At 42.2% G+C, this 20,158-nt stretch overlaps 2 protein-coding genes across 2 annotated transcripts in view; one reads left to right on the plus strand and one right to left on the minus strand.

Annotated features, from left to right (window-relative positions):
- Positions 1-1,063, plus strand: part of TMEM255B (transmembrane protein 255B) — a 68,887-nt gene extending 67,824 nt beyond the window's left edge. Inside the window, exon 9 of the mRNA XM_058018264.1 lies at positions 396-1,063. Within this exon, the coding sequence (XP_057874247.1) occupies positions 396-563 (168 nt within the window). The 3' untranslated portion in view covers positions 564-1,063. The remainder of the gene's footprint in view (positions 1-395) is intronic.
- A 3,876-nt stretch (positions 1,064-4,939) lies between these two features.
- The window catches only part of GAS6 (growth arrest specific 6), a 39,751-nt gene continuing 24,532 nt past the window's right edge, over positions 4,940-20,158 (minus strand). Inside the window, exons 8-15 of the mRNA XM_058045251.1 lie at positions 19,723-19,844; positions 19,490-19,608; positions 18,908-19,097; positions 13,431-13,595; positions 11,628-11,796; positions 9,894-10,066; positions 8,894-9,119; positions 4,940-5,514 (exon numbers count right to left, since the gene is read on the minus strand). Of these exons, the coding sequence (XP_057901234.1) occupies positions 5,363-5,514; positions 8,894-9,119; positions 9,894-10,066; positions 11,628-11,796; positions 13,431-13,595; positions 18,908-19,097; positions 19,490-19,608; positions 19,723-19,844 (1,316 nt within the window). The 3' untranslated portion in view covers positions 4,940-5,362. The remainder of the gene's footprint in view (positions 5,515-8,893; positions 9,120-9,893; positions 10,067-11,627; positions 11,797-13,430; positions 13,596-18,907; positions 19,098-19,489; positions 19,609-19,722; positions 19,845-20,158) is intronic.

Raw genomic sequence — 20,158 nt, forward strand, 5'->3', positions numbered from 1 at the left:
TATGACTGAGATTAATTACATCTGAGGTAATTTAAATTTCACAGTGAGGCCTGGAAAGGAGCAGCTACACATAACCTAATCAGTCAGTCAGGTGCTGTGCCTCACCCAGGAAGCCAAGCATCTTTTCCTGCAGAAATTTCTGTTCTGCTCTATTGCCTAGCTGTCTGCACAATGTCTATTAAAAATGACTTGGGTTACAGATGGAATCTCTTGTTTCACTAGACACCATCATTGCTACACTTAAGCAGGTGCTTTAGAACTAAAGTTAATGTTGTGCTGCAATGCATGTGGAATTTAATCGTGGGGCTTATTATGTCCCACATGGCAAACAACACAAAGCTGTGATGGGGTTGTAATCCTTTACTGAAGAAGTTATTTCTCCTTGTCTGATACAGCCTGCCAGCAATTTTCCAGGAACATCATCTACTGACATTTCTTTATCAGAAGAAACTCAGCCTCCATCTCAGTCCAGCTCCAGCTATGGTCTTCCCCCAAATGCTCCAGCCCTCTATACACCAACTTACTGCTTGCCTGGGGAAAAGCCTCCACCATATGCACCATAGAACAAAGAATTTATCTTAGTAGCTGGTAGGCTTTTCCTTTGTTTTAAAGAAACCTCTGGAAACTGTGCTGTGCAGGCAGTAGAGTTCCCAAAGGAGCCCAGCACAGAGTTACTGCCACTCTGCTTTTAGCCACATCTCCCGGTGAGCAGGGCAGAGCCCTGGAGCTGTGAGGGCAGGCACATCACCACTCAGTGTGCCTGCAGGCAGATGTAGTAGAACTTTCTGGCTACTGTAAGCATGAGATGCTTCCCTCCCAGTCCACTGCAGAATAGATTTTCTTCAAGAGGAAAAATGACGAAAATACTCCAGATATGTGTTCTGCTTTCATGAACCAATACTGAGGGGTTTTAGACTGTGTTGTCTGAGTGGGTAGCTGGGAGCTCCCAGAGTCAATAATTTTGGTTAGCAAGAGTTTGTTTGCTTGTAGTGTTTAATAACTCTTCTGGTGAAAGTGTTGTACTAATAAAGTGTGGCAATTATTTTACAATAAAGTTCACTGTGTATATTTATACTATCCTAAGGCTGTGTATATTTGGAAGGAAAGGAAAGCAAAAGAACAGAGGAAGAAGTACTCTATCAAATAGTTTCTCTTTTCAAGTTTCAGATAGAAAGGCTAATTCTATTTGTACTGTTTTAGCTGAACTTTTTGCCATTCTAGTCTTCATAATAAAATGTCATGTTAATGCACTAAAAATACCATTTCCAGATGTCTATTTTAGGGTACACTTTAGTGTTCAAATTAATTCCTTTCTAGTCAAAAGAGCATCACTAGAAAAACCATTTTAGGTTAAATGCCTCTTATTTATTTTTAAGTTAATCCAAGACCTAATGCAGGCATTTCACCATGACTAAAACAGAGTGAATGAAAGGATGAAAGGAATGAAGAGGCCCAATTCCTTTTTTAATGTATTTATTTTCTCCAAAGGCTAAGCAACAATACCTTTGGCAGCGCCACTGACAGGAAAAAAGCCATATCCCTGTTGTGTGCACCCTGCCTCCTCACATTAGCTGAGATTCCTTTTGGCACACACTTGCCTTATTCTGGGACAGGGGTACTTACAAACAGCACAAAAACCCATTTAATGCTGCATCCTTTCACTGCATTTTGCTCCTGCAGGAAGGGTGTTGGTGCTGCTTGCTCCATAGATCTTACAGTCTAGACAGCAATGAAGCTCTAGAAACTTCCTGAAATGCCAAAGAGTAAAACAGGGAATGGAAGGTATTTCTCATTAACATTTTAAGCAGCTGTTCTCTATTATGAGGATATTGAAAAAAACTAAATAAACAAAACCAGCTTACTTGACAGTTTCCTTTGAAAGAAAGGGACACCATCAGACCTGCTTAAAATGGAAAAAAGAGTGATCATCCTTTTGCATAGTACTTTGCAACTTGCAAAAAATATCTGTTAATTCATGTGTTTTACCTCAATGTATAAAAAGCAGATTCAGTACTGATACACATAAGAAGAGAGATTAATTTACATGGACCATAAAAGCCACCTTTTGTTCAATTAAGGTTTTTCTGAGATGCAAAGTTTTGGGCCGGTGATGAGGTGCCTTACTCATCTTGTTGACAAGGTGAGTTATATGAACATGGCTGAGAAAAACAGAAGTCAGAAAAGAGATCATTTGTTTTGTTTTAAACATTAATTTAATGCATCCCAAATGCTTAGTTCTTGTGCAAGTGCATGCTGTTAAAAGCACAGTCACTCTGATTATGAAGTAAGCGAAGATACACATTTACTTCTTTTTACTTGCTGTGAATACTACCAGGGGAACCACCTGGGTCCATTTTGAGGACTCGAAGTCCAGAACAGACTTGATCCCTTTGGGTTGAACACCTAGACTAACTGAACAAGGATGAAATCAATGTTTCTCTTGGGTTGAAGCAAGTGACTGAGAAGGAATGAAGGGATGCTTATTGCAGCTACCTCTTCCTCCTAACCTTTTTCCAGTATGGTGCTGCAGTAGGGTATTAAAACAATTCATCTTTACACTCTGCTCCCCCTTGTCCCCCACCTCTTCTATCATTCTCCAGACTGAGAAATTCAGAGTTTCTCTTCTAAACCACATTTTGAGTCAGGGTGCATTGTGGTCTATGCAAAACATCTACACATATATGCACACATATGCAAAGATTGGGAGCAATTTGTGCTCTGAATTAGAGAATTAAATGCTCTTGTACACACCACATTTCGTATGGAACTGCAGAGTACCATAACATACCACAGGATTCACGTTTCCAGGACCCAAAATAATTCTGGCCATATAAATAGTGTCACTTATATTAACACAAAAGTCAGACATGTTTGTGATTCATTTATGCCACACTTTTTTTGGAACTACCACAGAGATTTTACCAAAATACCAGACATGAAACTATTTTGCTAGATTGGTTCATTTGAAAAGAGCAAAGTAAAGCAGGGCTTGTTTCATCTTCTTGGTTTAAAAATAGGTGTCTTCCGAATCTGTAATTTTTTTCAGTGGAGTTACTCCAAGTCTAAACGATGGGAGATTTTTGTGGTGGAACCCCAGCTGGCAGCCCAGCCCCAGGCAGCCACTCACTCATTCTCCCTTGCTGGGATGGGGGAGAGAATCAGAGGCGTAAAAGTGAGAAAACTCATGGGCTGAGATAGAGACAGTTAAATAGGTAAAGCAAAAGCCACACACACCAGCAAAGCAGAGCTGGGATTCATCCACCACTTCCCGTGAGCAGGCAGGGGTTCAGGCATCTTCAGGAAAGCTGGGAAACGTCGCATGGAACAGGGACTTGGGAAGACAAAGACCATCACTGTAAGTGTCCTTCCCCTTCCCCTTTTGTCCCCCAGCTCTATCTGCTGATCATGAGGCCACATGGTGTGGGATATCCATCTGGCCACTTGGGATCAGCTGTCCCAGCTGTGTCCCCTCCCAACTCCTTGTGCATCCCCAGCCCCCTCACTGGTGGGTGAGAAACAGAAAAGGTCTTGGCACTGCAAACCCAGCTCAGCAATAGCTAAAACATCCCAGAGTTATCAACACTGTTTCCAGCACAAACCCAAACTACAGCCCCATACTGGATCACAAATTGATCCAGAGTCATCAGGGGTAACTAAAGCACTTTCAGAAACAAGGTGGTTTCCCTTGCTCAACTAAAAAAAAGGCAAAAACATAGAACTACTCCTGGGTTTTCCTATCCATGCACAGTCTTTCAGGAAGTTATTACTGTCTAGTGGGAAATTTCCTTTCAAACTTGTGTCTGATTAGAGCTGACAGTAGATCCTTCTCCAAGTACAAATGAGTAGACTGGTTCAAAGTGATAAAGTTCTGTTCTTTTCTGCCCAACTGCATCACTGCTGATTGTTTTACTTGTGATAAGAACCTATGATGCCATGTCTAATGGCTAATAGAGTACCTTTCTCTTCTCTGCTAAATAAAACAGGGATCCTTGCTGGAAAATATGCTTGGAATAGTCTTCCCCTTCTTTCCCCTTTTCCTCTGGGACAGTTTTATCTTCACAGTTTGGTCGCAGATGTTGCCGCACATGAAGATTATTAGACTAATGTGTTATCTCCTTATCTGCTTAGGGAAAACATAACATGACTGACCAAGAATAATTTATAAAAGACCTTGTAGAATTAGACTTTTTTCATGCTAATCCTCTGAAGGATGGTGTAACCTTAGCCACCCAATACTTGGATTTTTGCACTGCAGCATATACCAAAATTACTCAGTTTATTCATTTGATGCAAGACAAGGACCAAATAAAACAAGATTTAAGTGACTCAAGAGAGACTAGGCAAAGCCCATCCCAACTTCAGAAGGATAGCTGAAAAGCTGAACACACTTTATGGCTCTAAAACCCTTCCTGCATAAATCCCCATGGATATTCTCACCTCATGCAGTTCAGTCTGGCTAGCTCTCACAGCTCAAGCCTCTCTGCTCCCACTAGGCTCACAGTGAATGAGCCAACCAAAAATGCAGCAGCAAAAATATGTCATCACCAGATAATATTCCCCAATTCTCAACACCTCATCATTTGCTCCAGCAGCTATTGACACAAAAGCTGTATGGCTTTCAACTTCTTGAGTCTTTCCTTCTAAATGTTTCCTGCTGACCCAACTTCATTTTCCATTTTCTGTTGACCAAGAGTTTTTCTAAAGGTCACAACTGAGTCTTTTTTCTGTGGTACCAGAAAGAGAAGCTCTAGCAATAAGAATAGCAGCCACCATTTGCTCTGCAGCTGAGAAGATATGAAACACTGATGGAAGCATATAAACCCCAACCCTCAGCCTCCAAAAAAAAAAAAAGCAGCCCTTCCCCTCTCCCCCACCCTCTCCCAATGTAACCTCCAGACACCAGAATACAGAATAATCTCAGTACAGGTAAATTAAAAACTTGTATGTAAATATTTTATTCTCTCATATTTTGCAAATCAGAAAGCAGTGTTTGGTAATAAAAAATAATACAGAATTATTATTTTTCTTCCAGTCCATACTCATATATTACCAGGTTTCCCACATTGCAGGTGAAACTGTCTCTTACAGCCTAAAGACAGTATTCACTTTCAGTACATTCTGTACTTTTGACTTATTTAATATTAGTCTTCTGAACTATTTACAAATATATTACAACCTTTAAACCTCAAAGCAAAGAGCATTTCAATAATCAATCTGACATAGGGATCAGTAGCTTCTACATAACTTCAGTGTTTAAGAGAAACTATACACGCAGTGCGGTAGATCTGAATAATTTATATCTTTTAAAAAAAGAAAAGCACTGAAAGTTTCTGAGTATAAAACTTTCGCATTGCAGTGGTACCTACTGACCCTCCTGGACTGGAGGACAGGAATGTGAGGTGATGTCACTGTGCTTGTAGAGAGCCTCATCCAAGTCCAGTGCTGTGTTGTTCAGCTTGAGGGTCATGCAGCCGTGGTAGGAGGCGGTGACCGGAGTGGAGGTGACAGGAACGTCTGTGGGAAAGGGGAGATAAATGTCTCTGACAGCTGCCTTTAAGTAAACACCTGCCCTGCCTAGGCTCAGATGGATATTGCTTCAATGAATTCAAGCTCACCTCTTTCCATGCTGGCGTTTCTACCTCCCCTGCCCCCTTGCCAGAAGGCAAGAGCCCAATCCCAGACGTGAGGAAAACACCATCTGTTCTGGTGCACCAAAGCCCTTCTCCCAGGCTGAACCCTTCCTCAGCTGCTCTGTGCCTCTGCAAGGGCTCCTGGATGAAACCTTGTGCTGCACAGCCTCACTGCAGGGGGACAATGTGTTCACACAGCCCCATGTTTTCCACCCCTCCATCTCTGAACCCTCTAATTTGTTATTGGTGGAGATGTTAGACCTCCCTCTAAATGCTCTTCATCTTCAAAATAGCCTCCAAAATATTATGGGGAGAATTTTATGACAGGAAAGCACTTCCTATATGCTGCCTCTGCCACTTGCTGGACTCATCTTTACCATGGTTTTGCTGTGTATGAGCACAGGAAGTTTGCTGGCCTTCATGAGCAAGGTGCTGGAATTCATCAGTTGAATTGGTCAGACTAATGAGGCTAATTTTTACTGTGGAGATCCACTGTTCTTTTAATCAGTTTACCAGAGACAGAAAACAGATGGCAAGGAAGAAGACACTAAGCACAATCCAATAGACTAGAGGAAATTAGTCAGTCTTACTACTAACTTCTGTAATATCATATACACACTGACTGTAAACAAACAAAAACACAACACAGTAACATAACAACAAGAAAATCTACATGAGCTCTGTCCTCTACCTTTCCCCAAAGGTCTTTAGTTTATTTACAACCCAAAGCTGACCACTCAAACTGGTTGTGCAATGGAAAATAATGAACTCAAAGAATATTTAACTTCACAGTGATTCAGGTGGCTAAATAAATCACTTATCTTTACATCGAAGCAAGGACAACTTGAACAATAGGTTGTCCTGTTGACCCAAGATTATATGAAATTTAAAGTGCTCTGCCTGGAGATATGCAGGGCTGATGTGCTCAGACACAGCTCAGACAGAATCTGGGACTGAGTGGGAGAGAGAACATTCGTGGGAGATCTGTAAGCCACAAAGAAAGACTACAAACCTCTTCAGCTTCCAGGGGGAGAGCTACCATTGCTCAGTAGTTGTTTTATTTAGTGATGTTATCTATTTCCCATTCCCCTCCATTTGCCAAAGTTTATCTGCAAAGTCTGCTGAAGGAACGCAGCATCTCTGTTGTAATACCTTACAGGAATGTAAACTAAATTTTGAGTCAGAAGAGTTGAAGTTGTGACTTAACAACTTGAAGACTCATCTAAGGAATCAAGCAGATTGCTGTCACATGTGCCACAGGGCTGACTGAAAGACAGTGTGGGCTTTCAGATAGATTTGTAAGAGATTAAAAAGAATTTTTTTTTCATTTTATTGTAAAAATACAATAATTTATACAATGAAATACAATTTCATTGTATTGTAAATTATGTGAAATATTTAATTTTCTGTTTTGAATAGAAATGGATCTGTCCAAAATGTGGCCATGTAAAGATTTGAAAGACTAGTTTAAAGGTTTGTTCACCTAGTGGAATGCATAGTTTCTGAAAAATCACCTATGCATTATATAAATTACATAATTTAGGATTTACCAGAATTGAAAAGCCTACAGAAAATGCAATTAATGTCTACATGCTCTCTCTTATCTGTTGAAACTCTAAGTAGTATTTCTTCCACATCTGCAACATTAGCTGTGCTTAGGATCAGACTTAATACATATTTCGATCCAGAATTATTTCTTTCTTTGTGGCAAATGGAATAAAGAGGTGAAGTTTGACCACGATACTGTTTTTTCCACAGGGTATGGAAGCACGGAAAAACCAAAAACTACGTAATGTTTTCAAAATCTGAATGAGCCAAACTGACTTAGATCTGACCATTTGGTATTGTTACTTAACCCAGAGTGATTAGTCCAACTGAAGTGCTGAAATGTTTATTTGTTTGGCAAATGACAGTGTTTCTCATGCAAGTGCTGGGTTCCTCTCAATGGCAAAAGCAGAGTGCTGGCAGAAATTCCTGTTGCTAAGCACAACAGATCAAAGAGGGGATAGCAGCTAAACCTACAGCAGCCAGCTGAGCCTGAGCTGCCACAGCCATGGCAATGAAAACCAGGCCTGCACCCAGCACAGGTAGTCTAAACCACAGAGAACCTGCACAGTGACAGAATGGGACGATTTCTGAGCTGTGGAAATCTCCACTGTGCATCTGAGAGCAGCTTAAAAGAAAGCAGGCAACCTCTCTTGCCTGTGCAATGGCCAGCTTAGATAATTTAATCTGAGAGTAGAAAATGCCACATTTGGGATTTCAGCCTTGTTCCTGCCACTGTGTGAATGTCCCAGAGTATGTGGCCTCCCCCTTCCAGGTGTGACTGTGAGCCATTTGCATCAGCAGCAAAAATCCTCTGTAAACTCTTGTTCATGGTGGGGACAGCCACACCATGTGTACTGTGTGGCACCTCAGCCACCCTGTTCCAGCCTGACTGCTTCAGCACCTCACAAGAAGCAAACATTTGTACCTCTCCCTTGCTTGGGCAAGTAAGGGCAAGATTTTGCTTAGCTGCTGGCATCATGTGCATCAGAGACATAAGTGTTCCTTTAACAGCATTCCTCAGCAGAAGGGACTGATAAACCTGTTCAGGCAGAACAAGAAACAAACTCCCAAACTTGGCCAAAATTCATGATTCAGATGAAAGTTTGATCTTACAGGTTCAGAAGAGAGGAGCAGACTGACCTCCCAGAAGAAACGCTGTTGTGCTGAAAAGCCAGAGACACTACCAATGGTGTTAGCCCCTTGGTTGTGCCCCACCTGCCCCTGGCTGGGAGGCAGTCACTTAACTGTGTCATGCTGTGATCGCTTCAAAGAGCATCAGCCAGGGACAATCCCCACACTGCACTTCCCAAGTTTTAGACAAAACCCCCTGAGGCCCTAGTACTCCCCTCAAGGAGTGCTCCCATGGATTCATTACATTAATGAAGCACTGCAAGAACCTGTAGCCCAACTCCTATGGATTTTACCAGGTTTAAGGTAATAACCCAGTTTACAGCAATCCTTCAGATTAAGTAATTCTTACTGTTGAACAAGCAAAACCTCCTCTTAATATTTTTGCCTCCAGCTGCCCTCATAAGGACACAATCATTCAAGCAAAGTGCCACCCCAGATCCATTATGCTCCTGCATTGCAGACAAGGCCTGCTCAAGCAGAAAGAGAAGGACTCTCACAGCTTGAACAGAAACAGTTTTCCTGACTCTCAGCTCAGCAAAGCGAGTTGGAAGTCTGTGGTCCATGGTACAAAACTGGAGGCTCACCTGGCAATCCTCCCACGTATGTCTTCGTTGACTGCAAAGAGCTCTCCAGGATGGACAGACTGTCCTCCAACTCAGAGATGCTTAGTTCACTTTCTCCTGCTACCCCATCCACCCTCAGGGATAAGTGATCTTTCTTGAGGAGGACATCCACAGAGTGTTCCTTTTTATCACAGAGATTTATTGCCAGCCTGGACACAACTGTGTTCTCCAAGGCCACGATGACAAACTGAACAGCAGTGGAAAGAAAGAAAAACAGGCAATGAGCAAAAAAATACCTAGCTACACTTACCCAGTACCAAGATGAGCCCAATGTGTCCTTTATTACAAATATATTGCAGAGCCTTCAGAGAATTAGGCTTATTACTATTGCTGATTGTGTTCTGAGCTCATTTGCACAGATGAAAAACCAGTGAACCAGTGGGACTAATTCTTGAAACTGTCTTCTCAGAGAGAGTTCTTAGTGGGTCTTGCAGAAGTCATTATATTGCACTGGGGACAAACCAACTGGAGCTGCCGTACTATAAATGAAAATTGGCTCATGGGATTTAGTGAAATCCTTCCTGGCTTACCCTTGTGGAATGCCAGAATTTAGCCCTTTGTTATGAATGCCATTCAACACTCCACCATGACTGGCTTTTCCCAGCACCTTTCCCACACCTAAAGCCTGTCTCTTGGCTACTTTGGGACCGCTATTGATAAGCAAGAATAGAAATCCATGGTTTATGGCACTAAACAGTTTCTGTGCCACAAAATAAAATATGCCTGCATTCAAGAGAGCAGTTCTTTTACCTAGGCCACATTTGCAAAGAGCTCCCTATTAGCATCTGACACACGCCTGTAAGAGGCAGAACTTCAGGCAAGCACTGTTGTTTCAGACTGTGCTCTGAACAGATGGGACAAATAATGAGACAGGCAGCAAACTTGACAGCTGGTTTTGAAATTGACTTCCAGTTACCAGGAAACAGCAAGGAAACTTCTGTACAAAAATACTTGTTTGTACCTGTTGCTTCAGTTTCTTTGTGGAGTGATAGTCAATCAGAGACAGCGATAAAGGGACAGATGCTTCTTCTGTAACTAGGGCAAACAGCACACCAGTATCTGTTGCTGGTTGAATTACAGCATTTACTTCAATTTCCCAATTTGTCTTGGTTTCATTTCCAGAAGAAGGTTGCACTGCAGAAAAAGGAATTCATTGGACAATGTGTCAAATGGGTAAGCTGTTCAATTTCTCCCTGGAGAAGAACATAGGCAGATGAGCATCTGGAGGGACTGCCACATTTTTTTTTATTTTACAAAAAATCATTCCAAAGCACCTGAACATAAAATTGGACAAGAAAATGGCATCAGTTTCCTCTTGATACCTTATGCATTCTGCTGGTTTTAGAATGTCAAAGGATAACATTAAGCTTTTTATCACAAAGAGTTCGTCAAATTCCCATGGCTGCCAATCTGACACATTCAAAGAACTGCTACAAGATAGGTCAATTGAAAACCAGTTTTTGAACCAGTCTGTCCAAAGATCATTGAGAAATCTGAGTTGAAATTTGACATGCAGGAAACATTTCTATGAAAGCCTGTATTAAACTCAAAAATTGTATAAGCATACTACACTCACCACCTACTCAAACTCTTCCTGATCACCGATCTCTCAGAAGTGTGGCATGTTTTATTTCACCAGTTGCACCCTGAATTAAATTTTCTGGTATCTACTTACTGCCTCAGTGCCCTAATAATTGAAAAAAAGGTAATGAAGGTTGCAAAGAAAGATATCAATGTGCTCCTGTAACCTCCCTTCACAGGACTATTAGCTTTTCTACTTCACCACATCTTGAAATACAATAATCCATTCTTTATAGAGCTTACCACTGCAAAGGAAAAAAAAAAAAAAAAAAGAATGATTGTTTGAAAAAAAATGCAGGTGCTGAGGCCTTATCTGCACTTCACCTGCATTTTAGATGCTGCCTTGTCTTTACTTTGGAACTTTTAAATCCATGTGCTGACAGACACCTGGTACTCCCTAATTGACCATGGCACAGCAGAAAAATCCACATAACACTGAACAGATGGCTCCTGCAGAGCAGGACTTACACACCATGCTAAAATAGATGGTCAGCATTTGTGTGGGTTCAGAAATATTGACAGCTGATTACACAGATAAGCAAACACAATAATCTAGAACAATAAAAGGTGCCTTTCTGAGTGCTACATTAGTATGGACAAGTTTGATTTGAAACCTGTTATTACTGTATGCCAATTTCATTGGCTTCTATCAGAGATATGCTTACTGCATTTGTCCCAAGTGTAAGTAACGACAGCCCATGATTAGAAGTGAATCCAAGACAATAGACAATATCAATTTTTCTGTCTATCATCATCTCAAGATACAGAAGTATGGCTTTCAGGTCTCCCTGTTGAGCAGGAAACAATGGTAAGGACTGGAAGCACCTAAGCTGCTGACAGAGAGGTGTAAAGCCTCTAAGGCTGAGGATGGGCTGGAGCCAGTATGGCTGTGAAATGTGTTACTGGAGCTACACAGAAAGAACCTGATGGCCATATTTGCACTGGCTTGATCTATCATTTACAAGCCTTCCTTTGGCAAGAACCACAAGTTTAATCTTTTCTGCATCAATCTACAGTGAGTCTGGCACACACCTAAGTTTTAACACTGTTTATTAACCAGGTATGGTTAATGGCAGGACAACGGGTCAGAAACAAAAAACCCCAGCCTACTTACTGTGAGTAAGATTGAACACAGCAAAACCTCGGCCAGGATAGAAGGAGCCTCGTCCTGCCACAGCAAAGCACTGCATCTTTTCATTCATCTTTATGGTCTCCTGGATGGAGGTGTCCTCCCCATTCAGCCAGTTCCATGCCCGCATGCAGCCGTCCAGCCGAGGGTTGATCTGGGAAGATACAGCAGCACCTCATGCCTCAAATGATTGCTCAGTGAAGAGGAATTGTGTGCAAAGGAATACTGAGTTATATTCTCATACTAAACAGCAGAAATCATTTTGACGTGTTATGCACATGCAAACCAAGAGGCAGGAACCCCAATCCTGTGACCCCAAGCAAGTGAATGGTCAGTATTTCCCCAGGAAACTCCCCTGAGCTCAGCTTGTCTCCACAGGCCAGAAGGGCATTAGCTAGTGCAGGTGCTGGTTTGGTTGTATTGGTTCTGTAAGCTCCTCTATGTGTTGCCCATCTTACAACTTATTTCTAAATACAACTTATTTCTAAAGCTCTGTAGCCAGAGCTCCATAATTCAGCACTGCAAATGCTGGAGGCTAAGTTAAGGCTGGAAATCCCAATCCTTTTTGTCATTGCAAACAGCCTGCATGACACACAAGACAGACATGGGAGCTGATCATGGTATAAGTTTTTGGGTTCTGGCTCAAGGAGGGGTGCATGCACCACAAGACTGGCACACCACTCTGTACAAACCTCATTTCTTCCACCTTCTAGTTAGGCTATCCTGTACCTAATGTATTAAATGTCTTAAATTTAATTTCAATATATAATACATTATATAATAATACATTTAATAATACATTAAATTAAATGTATTATCCTGTACCTAATGTCAGCATTAAAATGGGAGTCAGTTTGTAAAGAGAAGGCTCCTTGCAAAGTCTTTAAATCAGCACCACTGCCCCCAATTAAGTGAAGGAGAGAGAGAATTAAGTGTCTGAGCCAGGCTAAAAACCTGAGGAGTTTCTGGCCCTCAATCCTAGATTCTGGCTTCACCCTGGGCTTACTGTTTCTGACAAGCAGTGGCCCTGAATGACTTCTTGGGAGGCACAGGAACTGAGGCTCAGCTGCTGCACTCCCAGTCACAGAGCCTCAAGCTTGTCACCCAATTTAGGAATAAAGAGATGCAAATTTGGATTTCAAGGTGCCAGCTCTGCTGGTGGTGGGCATTCAAACCAGCCTGAGCAGCAGCTATTCTAGAAACACAGCAATCATCCAATCTTACCCAAGGACTGCCTTAACTTTTATTCATATGCTGTATCTACTTCAATTAGGAGGAAATAAAGAAAAATAAGCTTCTGTTTTTCCTTGGCTCTCACTATAGTGACACAGCAAACAAATGCAGCAAACTGTGATTTGTTACACGTGAAGAACAAACTTTGGGCACAACACAAAGAGTGCCCCTGATGTTGGTTCCAGACTTGGTAGGCACAGTGTCACCCTCACACAGCAGCGTGCCCACTGACCCCTCCCCAGCCACTCCTGCTCTCCAAGCCAGCATGACCACTGAGGATTTTGTCATGTGCTACAGTTTTGCTGTGCCCTAACTCTGCAGGTGGGATACATCTCACCCAAACTTACCAATCAAAACATCTGGGGACTCAACTTTGCTACTAGCTTAGGCTCCTGCTATAGTCAATGGGCAGAAAGCTGCATCCTGAAGGTGATAATTCCACCTGTTTCAGGGCAGGTTGAACTGCTCTCAGGAAGGACCTACATTACCCCAGGGGAAGATGAACTCAAGCCCTTCAGGCATGCAAAGGAACACAAGTTATCATGCCACACTTACTGGTAGAATAAGGTCCTTTGTTTTGAAAGGAATGCCTCCTACTGTCAAATTCAGCTGGTACACTCCCTTGTACAGTGTAAACAGGTTTCCTGAGACAGCAATTTTCATAACTGCATCCCTGTTCACCTTTATAATCAAATTTCTTTCAAGTTCCTCAACAGAGATCTGAAAAAGTAAAATTCCAAATTGAGTTATTAAGTACAAATAGAACTTAGTATCTGTAGTTGCAGGTACAGGACAGACCACAGTGAAACCCCCAAGATAAAGGAATATTTTCAGTCCCCAAAGCTCTTTGTTCACCTTTTAAGTTACATTCCACCTTGATATGTAAATCTACTCTAGAAAGCAGTCTGTGATAACCTTATTGGTGAAGACAGTCCACCTACTTCAAAACAGCTACAGAAAAATGTGAGTGGATTAAATACATGACTTGTGTAGGTTGCTTTATGCAAAATGTAAATGCAATAATGAGTTATTAATGAGAAACTTCCTATTGCAACTGCATGTGAAAGGAAAGGCTGGAAGGACAAACAAGATGTCTTTTGTTGGATCAGTGTAAGATAATGCAGAAGCCTCCCAGACCCAGTCTTTTAATATCAACCTCTTCAAAAAGCACAACACAGAGTGGAAATTTTGAGAGGGTAATAAAAATGTGTAATAGCCAATAACTTTTCTCTCAAAAAAGCAACTGCAAGTTTTCCTTCCACATCTCTGAAAAGCTACTTCTAGGAAGATTCTATTACCACTGAAAATTCAAAAAGATTTCATCATTTTGATTATGACCAGGCTGCACAGAGAAGCACTATAAATCTTCTGTGGAGGGAGGGAAGGTGAAGCCCAAAGCTGATGCACCAGACTGACCAGCAGCCAAGATTCTGCTGCCTTGGACATGGGTCCTGCTACCAGTGGGGTGTTCTGTGGCTGTGGCAGAAGACAATCTCAATCCTTCTGTAAAGAAGAAAGGAACACACCTCCACTATTTCATAATCTTCTTCCCACTCTATGACAGATACTCCACCTACTCACTCTTCATCTGTACAGCTCTGTTCCCTGGGACACCCAGAAGCAGCTTCTATCAGTGAGCTGCTGTACAAACCAGTTATCTGTTTCAGAGGATGTTTAGACATGTCCTGCCCTCTCCCTGCTAGCAGGTCAGGTCCTGAGCATCTTTCTCTCTGTATTCTGACTAGCAGTCCCAAATTGCTCTCATCAGCCATTCTGAGCTCTTGCTCTGTGGCTGTAACATAAAGGAGAACATAAAGGGGTTGAGCAGGTTTGTACCTGGGCACTCCCTTTGGATTGCAGTCTTCAGTAATCAAGATTAAGTGAATTTGATAGTAGGAAAGATTATTCACAGAATTTTCTCCTCTCATGAACCTTTTTCTTCTCTTATGAATTCCAGTACAATCTGGTTTATATTGCTACAGCACTGTTTCCACCTGCTGTGTTGCTCTATGCCACATCCTACAGGACATGAATTTATTTGTCTGCAGCTTGCTTGTTTAAAGCAGCACCTACATCTCCAGACTGCATTTCATGGACACACACCAGCCAGTCTCAAACAGGCTCTTTCTGAGTACTGGGTGGCTGTGAAGCCCATTCAGTGTGTGGGAACATAAGCCCACAGGCTGTGTAGCCAAAAACTCACACACCTCTGCCCAGTGTCGTGGTCACCACTGCCCTGATGCTCCAGGCTGTGGAGTGCCACAAGGAGCTGGCACAGAGCTTCTCCCTGCTCCTGGCACAGACACTGGGCAGGCACAGAGCCAATGGGAATTGGGAATAGCCAGCTGCAGCAGTGCCCATACTCTGAAGAAACACTGCTACTTACAGGGCCACCAGAATTCAGGGCCTTTTAAAATTTTATTAGATTGCATAGCAAGTAATAACATATAAATAAAAAAAAAAAATCTGCATCTGATCTTTAATACAAGCAAACCAAAATCAGTGAAAACTTCCATAGGAGAAGAGGTTAATCCCTGTGGGAATTCTCAACAGATTCCAGTTTAGGAAATTACATTCTGCCTACTTTACAATGCCCTCTGGCTATTTAAGCTCCTGCTTCTTATAGTCAAAGCTTAATTGCTGGTGCCCTACCATCACATATAAACCAAAAGAGGAAGCCTTTCAGTAGTTAGCATCCTGCTCCAATTCCCTACTCCTGTGGCAAGGAGAAGCTGCTTGCTGCCAGCCACCATGGCTTAGGGACATTCAGCATAGCTACGGGCTCCCATATGCTCAGCCATAGCAAGGGCAGGCAGCTTTGTGTGTTGGATTCATGCCCTGGACAGCTCAAGGCACACAGCCAGCCTGCCCACTGTTTGCTGAAAAGCAAGTGGACAGCACTGAAAAGGGACAGACCTACAGTCAGCTGCAGGGTTACAACCAAATACCAATCTTGTGATTGCTTAATTTTCAGCCCTGACATTTAACAGGTAAGTTATTATTTTTGCTAACCAGACTGTGCCCTCAGAGCAGGACTAAACTGAACACTGAAAATAAGACAAAATGATGACTGTTTTTGGAAATGCAAAACAAACTGAAGGCGAGTGCATTCTCTACCATAATTTCATACGTGCCACTTCATCCAGCTGCATTACACACAACTAACCACACTGAAAGTCTTTCCTGAGGTTTGCTTGCTTGTTTTCAATGCTGGTTCAATGCTCATTGCAAAATATTTTAGGAAGGATTAACACCAGAGAAAATACCTAGGTAGAAATATTGGCCTGAAGTTTTGAAAATGCCATTGTATTTCAGTAAAAAGTATGCAACTTTTGCTCAAGAGATGAGAACACAGCTGGTGCTTTTTCATATCTTTTGCTTTTAAATAGTTGTTGTTTGTCCATCTGCTGCAAGTTAAGTAGTAAAATTTCTTTTCTCATAACCCATATGAAGTTCTCTCAGTATCCAAAGTCCTCTGGTAAAGATCTAGCCAAAACTAAGGGCTTGATTCTGTGCATACTGAAGTGCAGACTAAAGATCACAACTGTATTTAAGCCTGGACATCTGAAGGTTGTTGGGGCTGTGTTTCATGGAAAGTGAGGCTGCAAAGTACACACACAAGTCCATGCTCAAAATGAAATGTGTGGCTACGTGTTTTATAATAGGAGACAGTAGAAAGAAATTCTTAAACAGGATTTCCTAAATCAAAAACCATGCCAGAGAGAGAAAAATGGAGAAATGTGGGAGGGGATAAAATATAGGAACATATTTACAGTTGTATCACTCAGCCATATAGATTAAATGGCATTTAGAGGGGTGTGACACTAGATGTCAAGCAGAAGAGAGCCTAGTATCTCTAGGGTGAAAGCAAGAGAGAAGAAAATACAGCAGAGAAAGGAGAAGTCAACAGCCCTCCAGCAAAGCAGGCAAGATCCCAAGTCTCAAAGGTGTAAAATAGGCAATCAAAAGACTAAAAGCTCCTTCCTTCTGCTGCTGTTTATCCTTGGGTAAATGCTTCTGCTTTGGGGCAGTATCAGCACTGCACTGTTTCACTCTGGGAGACAGTGACCAGAATTATGGCCACTGGCCTGCTCCAGGTCCATTCCTGTGGCTGCCCTGCACCATGCTCTCTCCTGCACTCGTGCCATCCTATCTGTGCCTCTGGCACTGCTCAGCCCACAGGCAGGGCAGCACCCCTGGCTGCAGGGACACCTCTGCCTCCCCCCATCAGTGTGGCTCCTGCCCACCTGCCCCACACAGCACCACAGCTTGGTCTTTACTGCCCCAAAAAGCCTTGGGAAGCACTTCTGGGGGATTTACACAACCCCTCAGAAAATGTGCAGGGTGTGTTGCTGCAGTCACTCGGCCAGGCAGTTTCTTGGTTAGGATGGTACCTCGGGATGAGAGCCCTGACACTGATAGCTGGCAGGAGACATTTAATTCTTGCCTAAACATGACACTTTCATCCCACTGCCTTCTCTCCCTGAAAAAAGAAAACACATTTCAGCTGTGTCCCCCTCAAACTAATATGGGCTAGTTTGTAATTATCTTATAATGAGGTCAGGCACTTAGCAGGTATGTTAGCTCCTCTATTAAATGAATTAGCTTGACAACTGCTGATTTTTGTGACTCCCAAGTCACTCCAGTGGCATCCATTCTGCTTTTCACACCTTCTGTCGCCATCCTCTCTTTGCAGGCAATTACAATTGTCATATTTCAAATTAGCAGAACAACTCTTACCATAAAATTCGGTAAGAACTGGCTTGAAGCCATTTCTATAGGTAAAGATACAGCATGTCACACATTTTATCTACAGCTTCACTGAACCTCTACAGTCCTCCATTTGGAATCTAAAATTGTTTCACTGTCATTAAAGGAACTGAACCAAACATCACCTCATCTGCTGGAAGCATTACCAAATGTTAGTGGTTGATAGTGAATGTATTCTTAATTTATTAATTAGAAACAATTTTTTCCCACTTTGCTTATTTCTTTAATGTATAATTTGGAGCTTTTATATACTAAAAAATGTAAACCAGAAAATGATTCAGTTACCAGTATCTGCATTTGTCTCATATGTGAGGTAGCTGAGAACTTCCCACCCACTCCCCAAGAGGCACATCAATTTAAAAGTTAAAAGACCTAATTAAGTAAGAAAAAATGAAAGGAGAGGAAAAGCAGAAGTGAGAAAGCATGTATAAACTGCTCATGTAGTCTAGATCATACTGCAGCATGATTTTCCATGATCCTGGCACAAATGGCAACAACCATAATGTTCCCAAAATCACCAGCTGATGTTCTGTGAGAGTGCCAAGAAGAACATGAACCCTTACAATCCATACAATCCCATGAGATTTCTGGGATTATGGTATCAATAAAAAGATGCTTTAGGGGTTACAGTGGTATTGCTGGGTTGACAGTTGGCCTTCGTGGTTTTAGAGGTCTCTTCCAACAACCTTTTTTGGAATTCCCTGATGCTATAGTAGACCCCAATATCTTTACAAGGGAAACAGTCTATTTTCTATATAAACAGGCCTGAAGACTTTATAAAAAGTATACTGTAGCATAAGAGATTTGTCAAGGCCTCAGAAAATCTGAGGCCTGTAACTAAACAAATGAAGGAATAAACAAAAGGAATAAACACACCTCCCCACACCAAATACACTTGGAAACTTTCTTAAAAGAACAGTACGAGGGAAGGATCTCTTCATCTGACTTCCAGCCCTCAGTCAGAGGGCATCTTCTTGAACTGAGGGGAAGTCATCTTAGCCCTACTACATCTCAAAGGCACTGTTTGTGCAAGTGGTTGCTCTGGTTGTGCAAATTAGAGATGCAGTGTATATTACAATGCATATAAAGTATACTTCAATTTCTTAGGAAAAATACTTTCACCTTGGAATGTATAACATACTGGCATGCATGTAATGGACAGACAGGTTGGAGAAGCATTTTCCCATGAATGCACAGAGTCCTCTGCACCTGATAAGTGCCCCCCGGAGAGGCCAGGAAGGGCCCGGCAGGTGAGGGCTCACCGTTTGCCACATGCCGTGGTTGATGAGCGGCCCGGTGCTGGTGACGCGGCCCACGCCGCCGTACTTGAGCTGCAGCTCCAGCCGTCCCTTGCGCAAAGCCAGCACGATCCACGTGCTGTCTTGATGGCCTCCAGCAAAGAAAAGGATACCTTCAGGATCAAAGGTTCTAAAGTCGAACTCAGCCACAAGTCTGACCGCACAGGTGCCAAGAAATAAATTAGTTATGCAGAGTTCAAAAACCACAGAATATTTTCTATACAGATAGCATCAATTCTAGCAGCTCTAAAGCTCTGTTAAAATACACTAGCTTTTAATGCACTCCTGAAAGCCTTAAGATGTGAGTACAGCTTTTAAAACACCATCAAGAATAAAGAGCACAATAATATATTTCAGTAATTATCCTAACAGCTCTGTGGTCAAGGCTGCCTTTCTCAATTACTGGTTTAGGTAATGTTTAGCCTAACAGGACTTCATAATCCAAGCAAAAAATGATGAATGTAGGGTCAATTATTATTGTAACAACTCCCTTGCATGCATCAAAGCCAGTTAGAGCATTTCACTGCCATTCTAAATTGTCCTCACCTCGTCAGTTGTTTCCTTTTGAAGCGCAGCCTGATAACAGGAGTGCCGCTGAACATCCTCCCCAGGTGCAAGGATTTAATACTCCTTCCAACAGCAAAAGGCACACATGGTATGATGTTCTATAATCAAAACACATTTCTGAGTGCTTATTATCCTCACAGAGCAGAAAGAGAATCAGAGAGTGCTGTGAAGTAAAGGTCTGTCTGCAGTTACAGCAATGAACACTGACATACCTCACATGTATTCATGTCCTGGGAAAGCTTCACTCCCCCTCTGCCATCACAATGACAGGTGTAACTCCCTGGTGAGTTGACACAGGTCTGTTCACAGAGCTGTTCTTTGCATTCATCTATATCTACACAAGACCAGCGAAGAAGAGAGATAAAACAAACTGAGTTTGTTTAATCATTTAAACATGACAGAACTGAGGGAATGGCCTGAAATTGTGTCAGGGGAGGTTTAGGTTGGATATTAGAAAAAGTTTTTTCACCTAGAGGAGGGTTGGGCACTGGAACAGGCTCCCCAGAGAAGTGGTCATAGCACCAAGCCTGACAGAGCTCAAGAAGCATTTGGACAATGGTCTTGGGCACATGGTGTGACTGTTGGTGATGGTGCTGTGCAGGGTCGGGAGTAAAGACTCTATCCTTGGATCCTTGTGGGTCCCTGCCA

Source organism: Melospiza georgiana, chromosome 2, assembly GCF_028018845.1.
Source record: "Melospiza georgiana isolate bMelGeo1 chromosome 2, bMelGeo1.pri, whole genome shotgun sequence".
In the NCBI taxonomy this organism is placed as follows: Eukaryota; Metazoa; Chordata; class Aves; order Passeriformes; family Passerellidae; genus Melospiza; species Melospiza georgiana.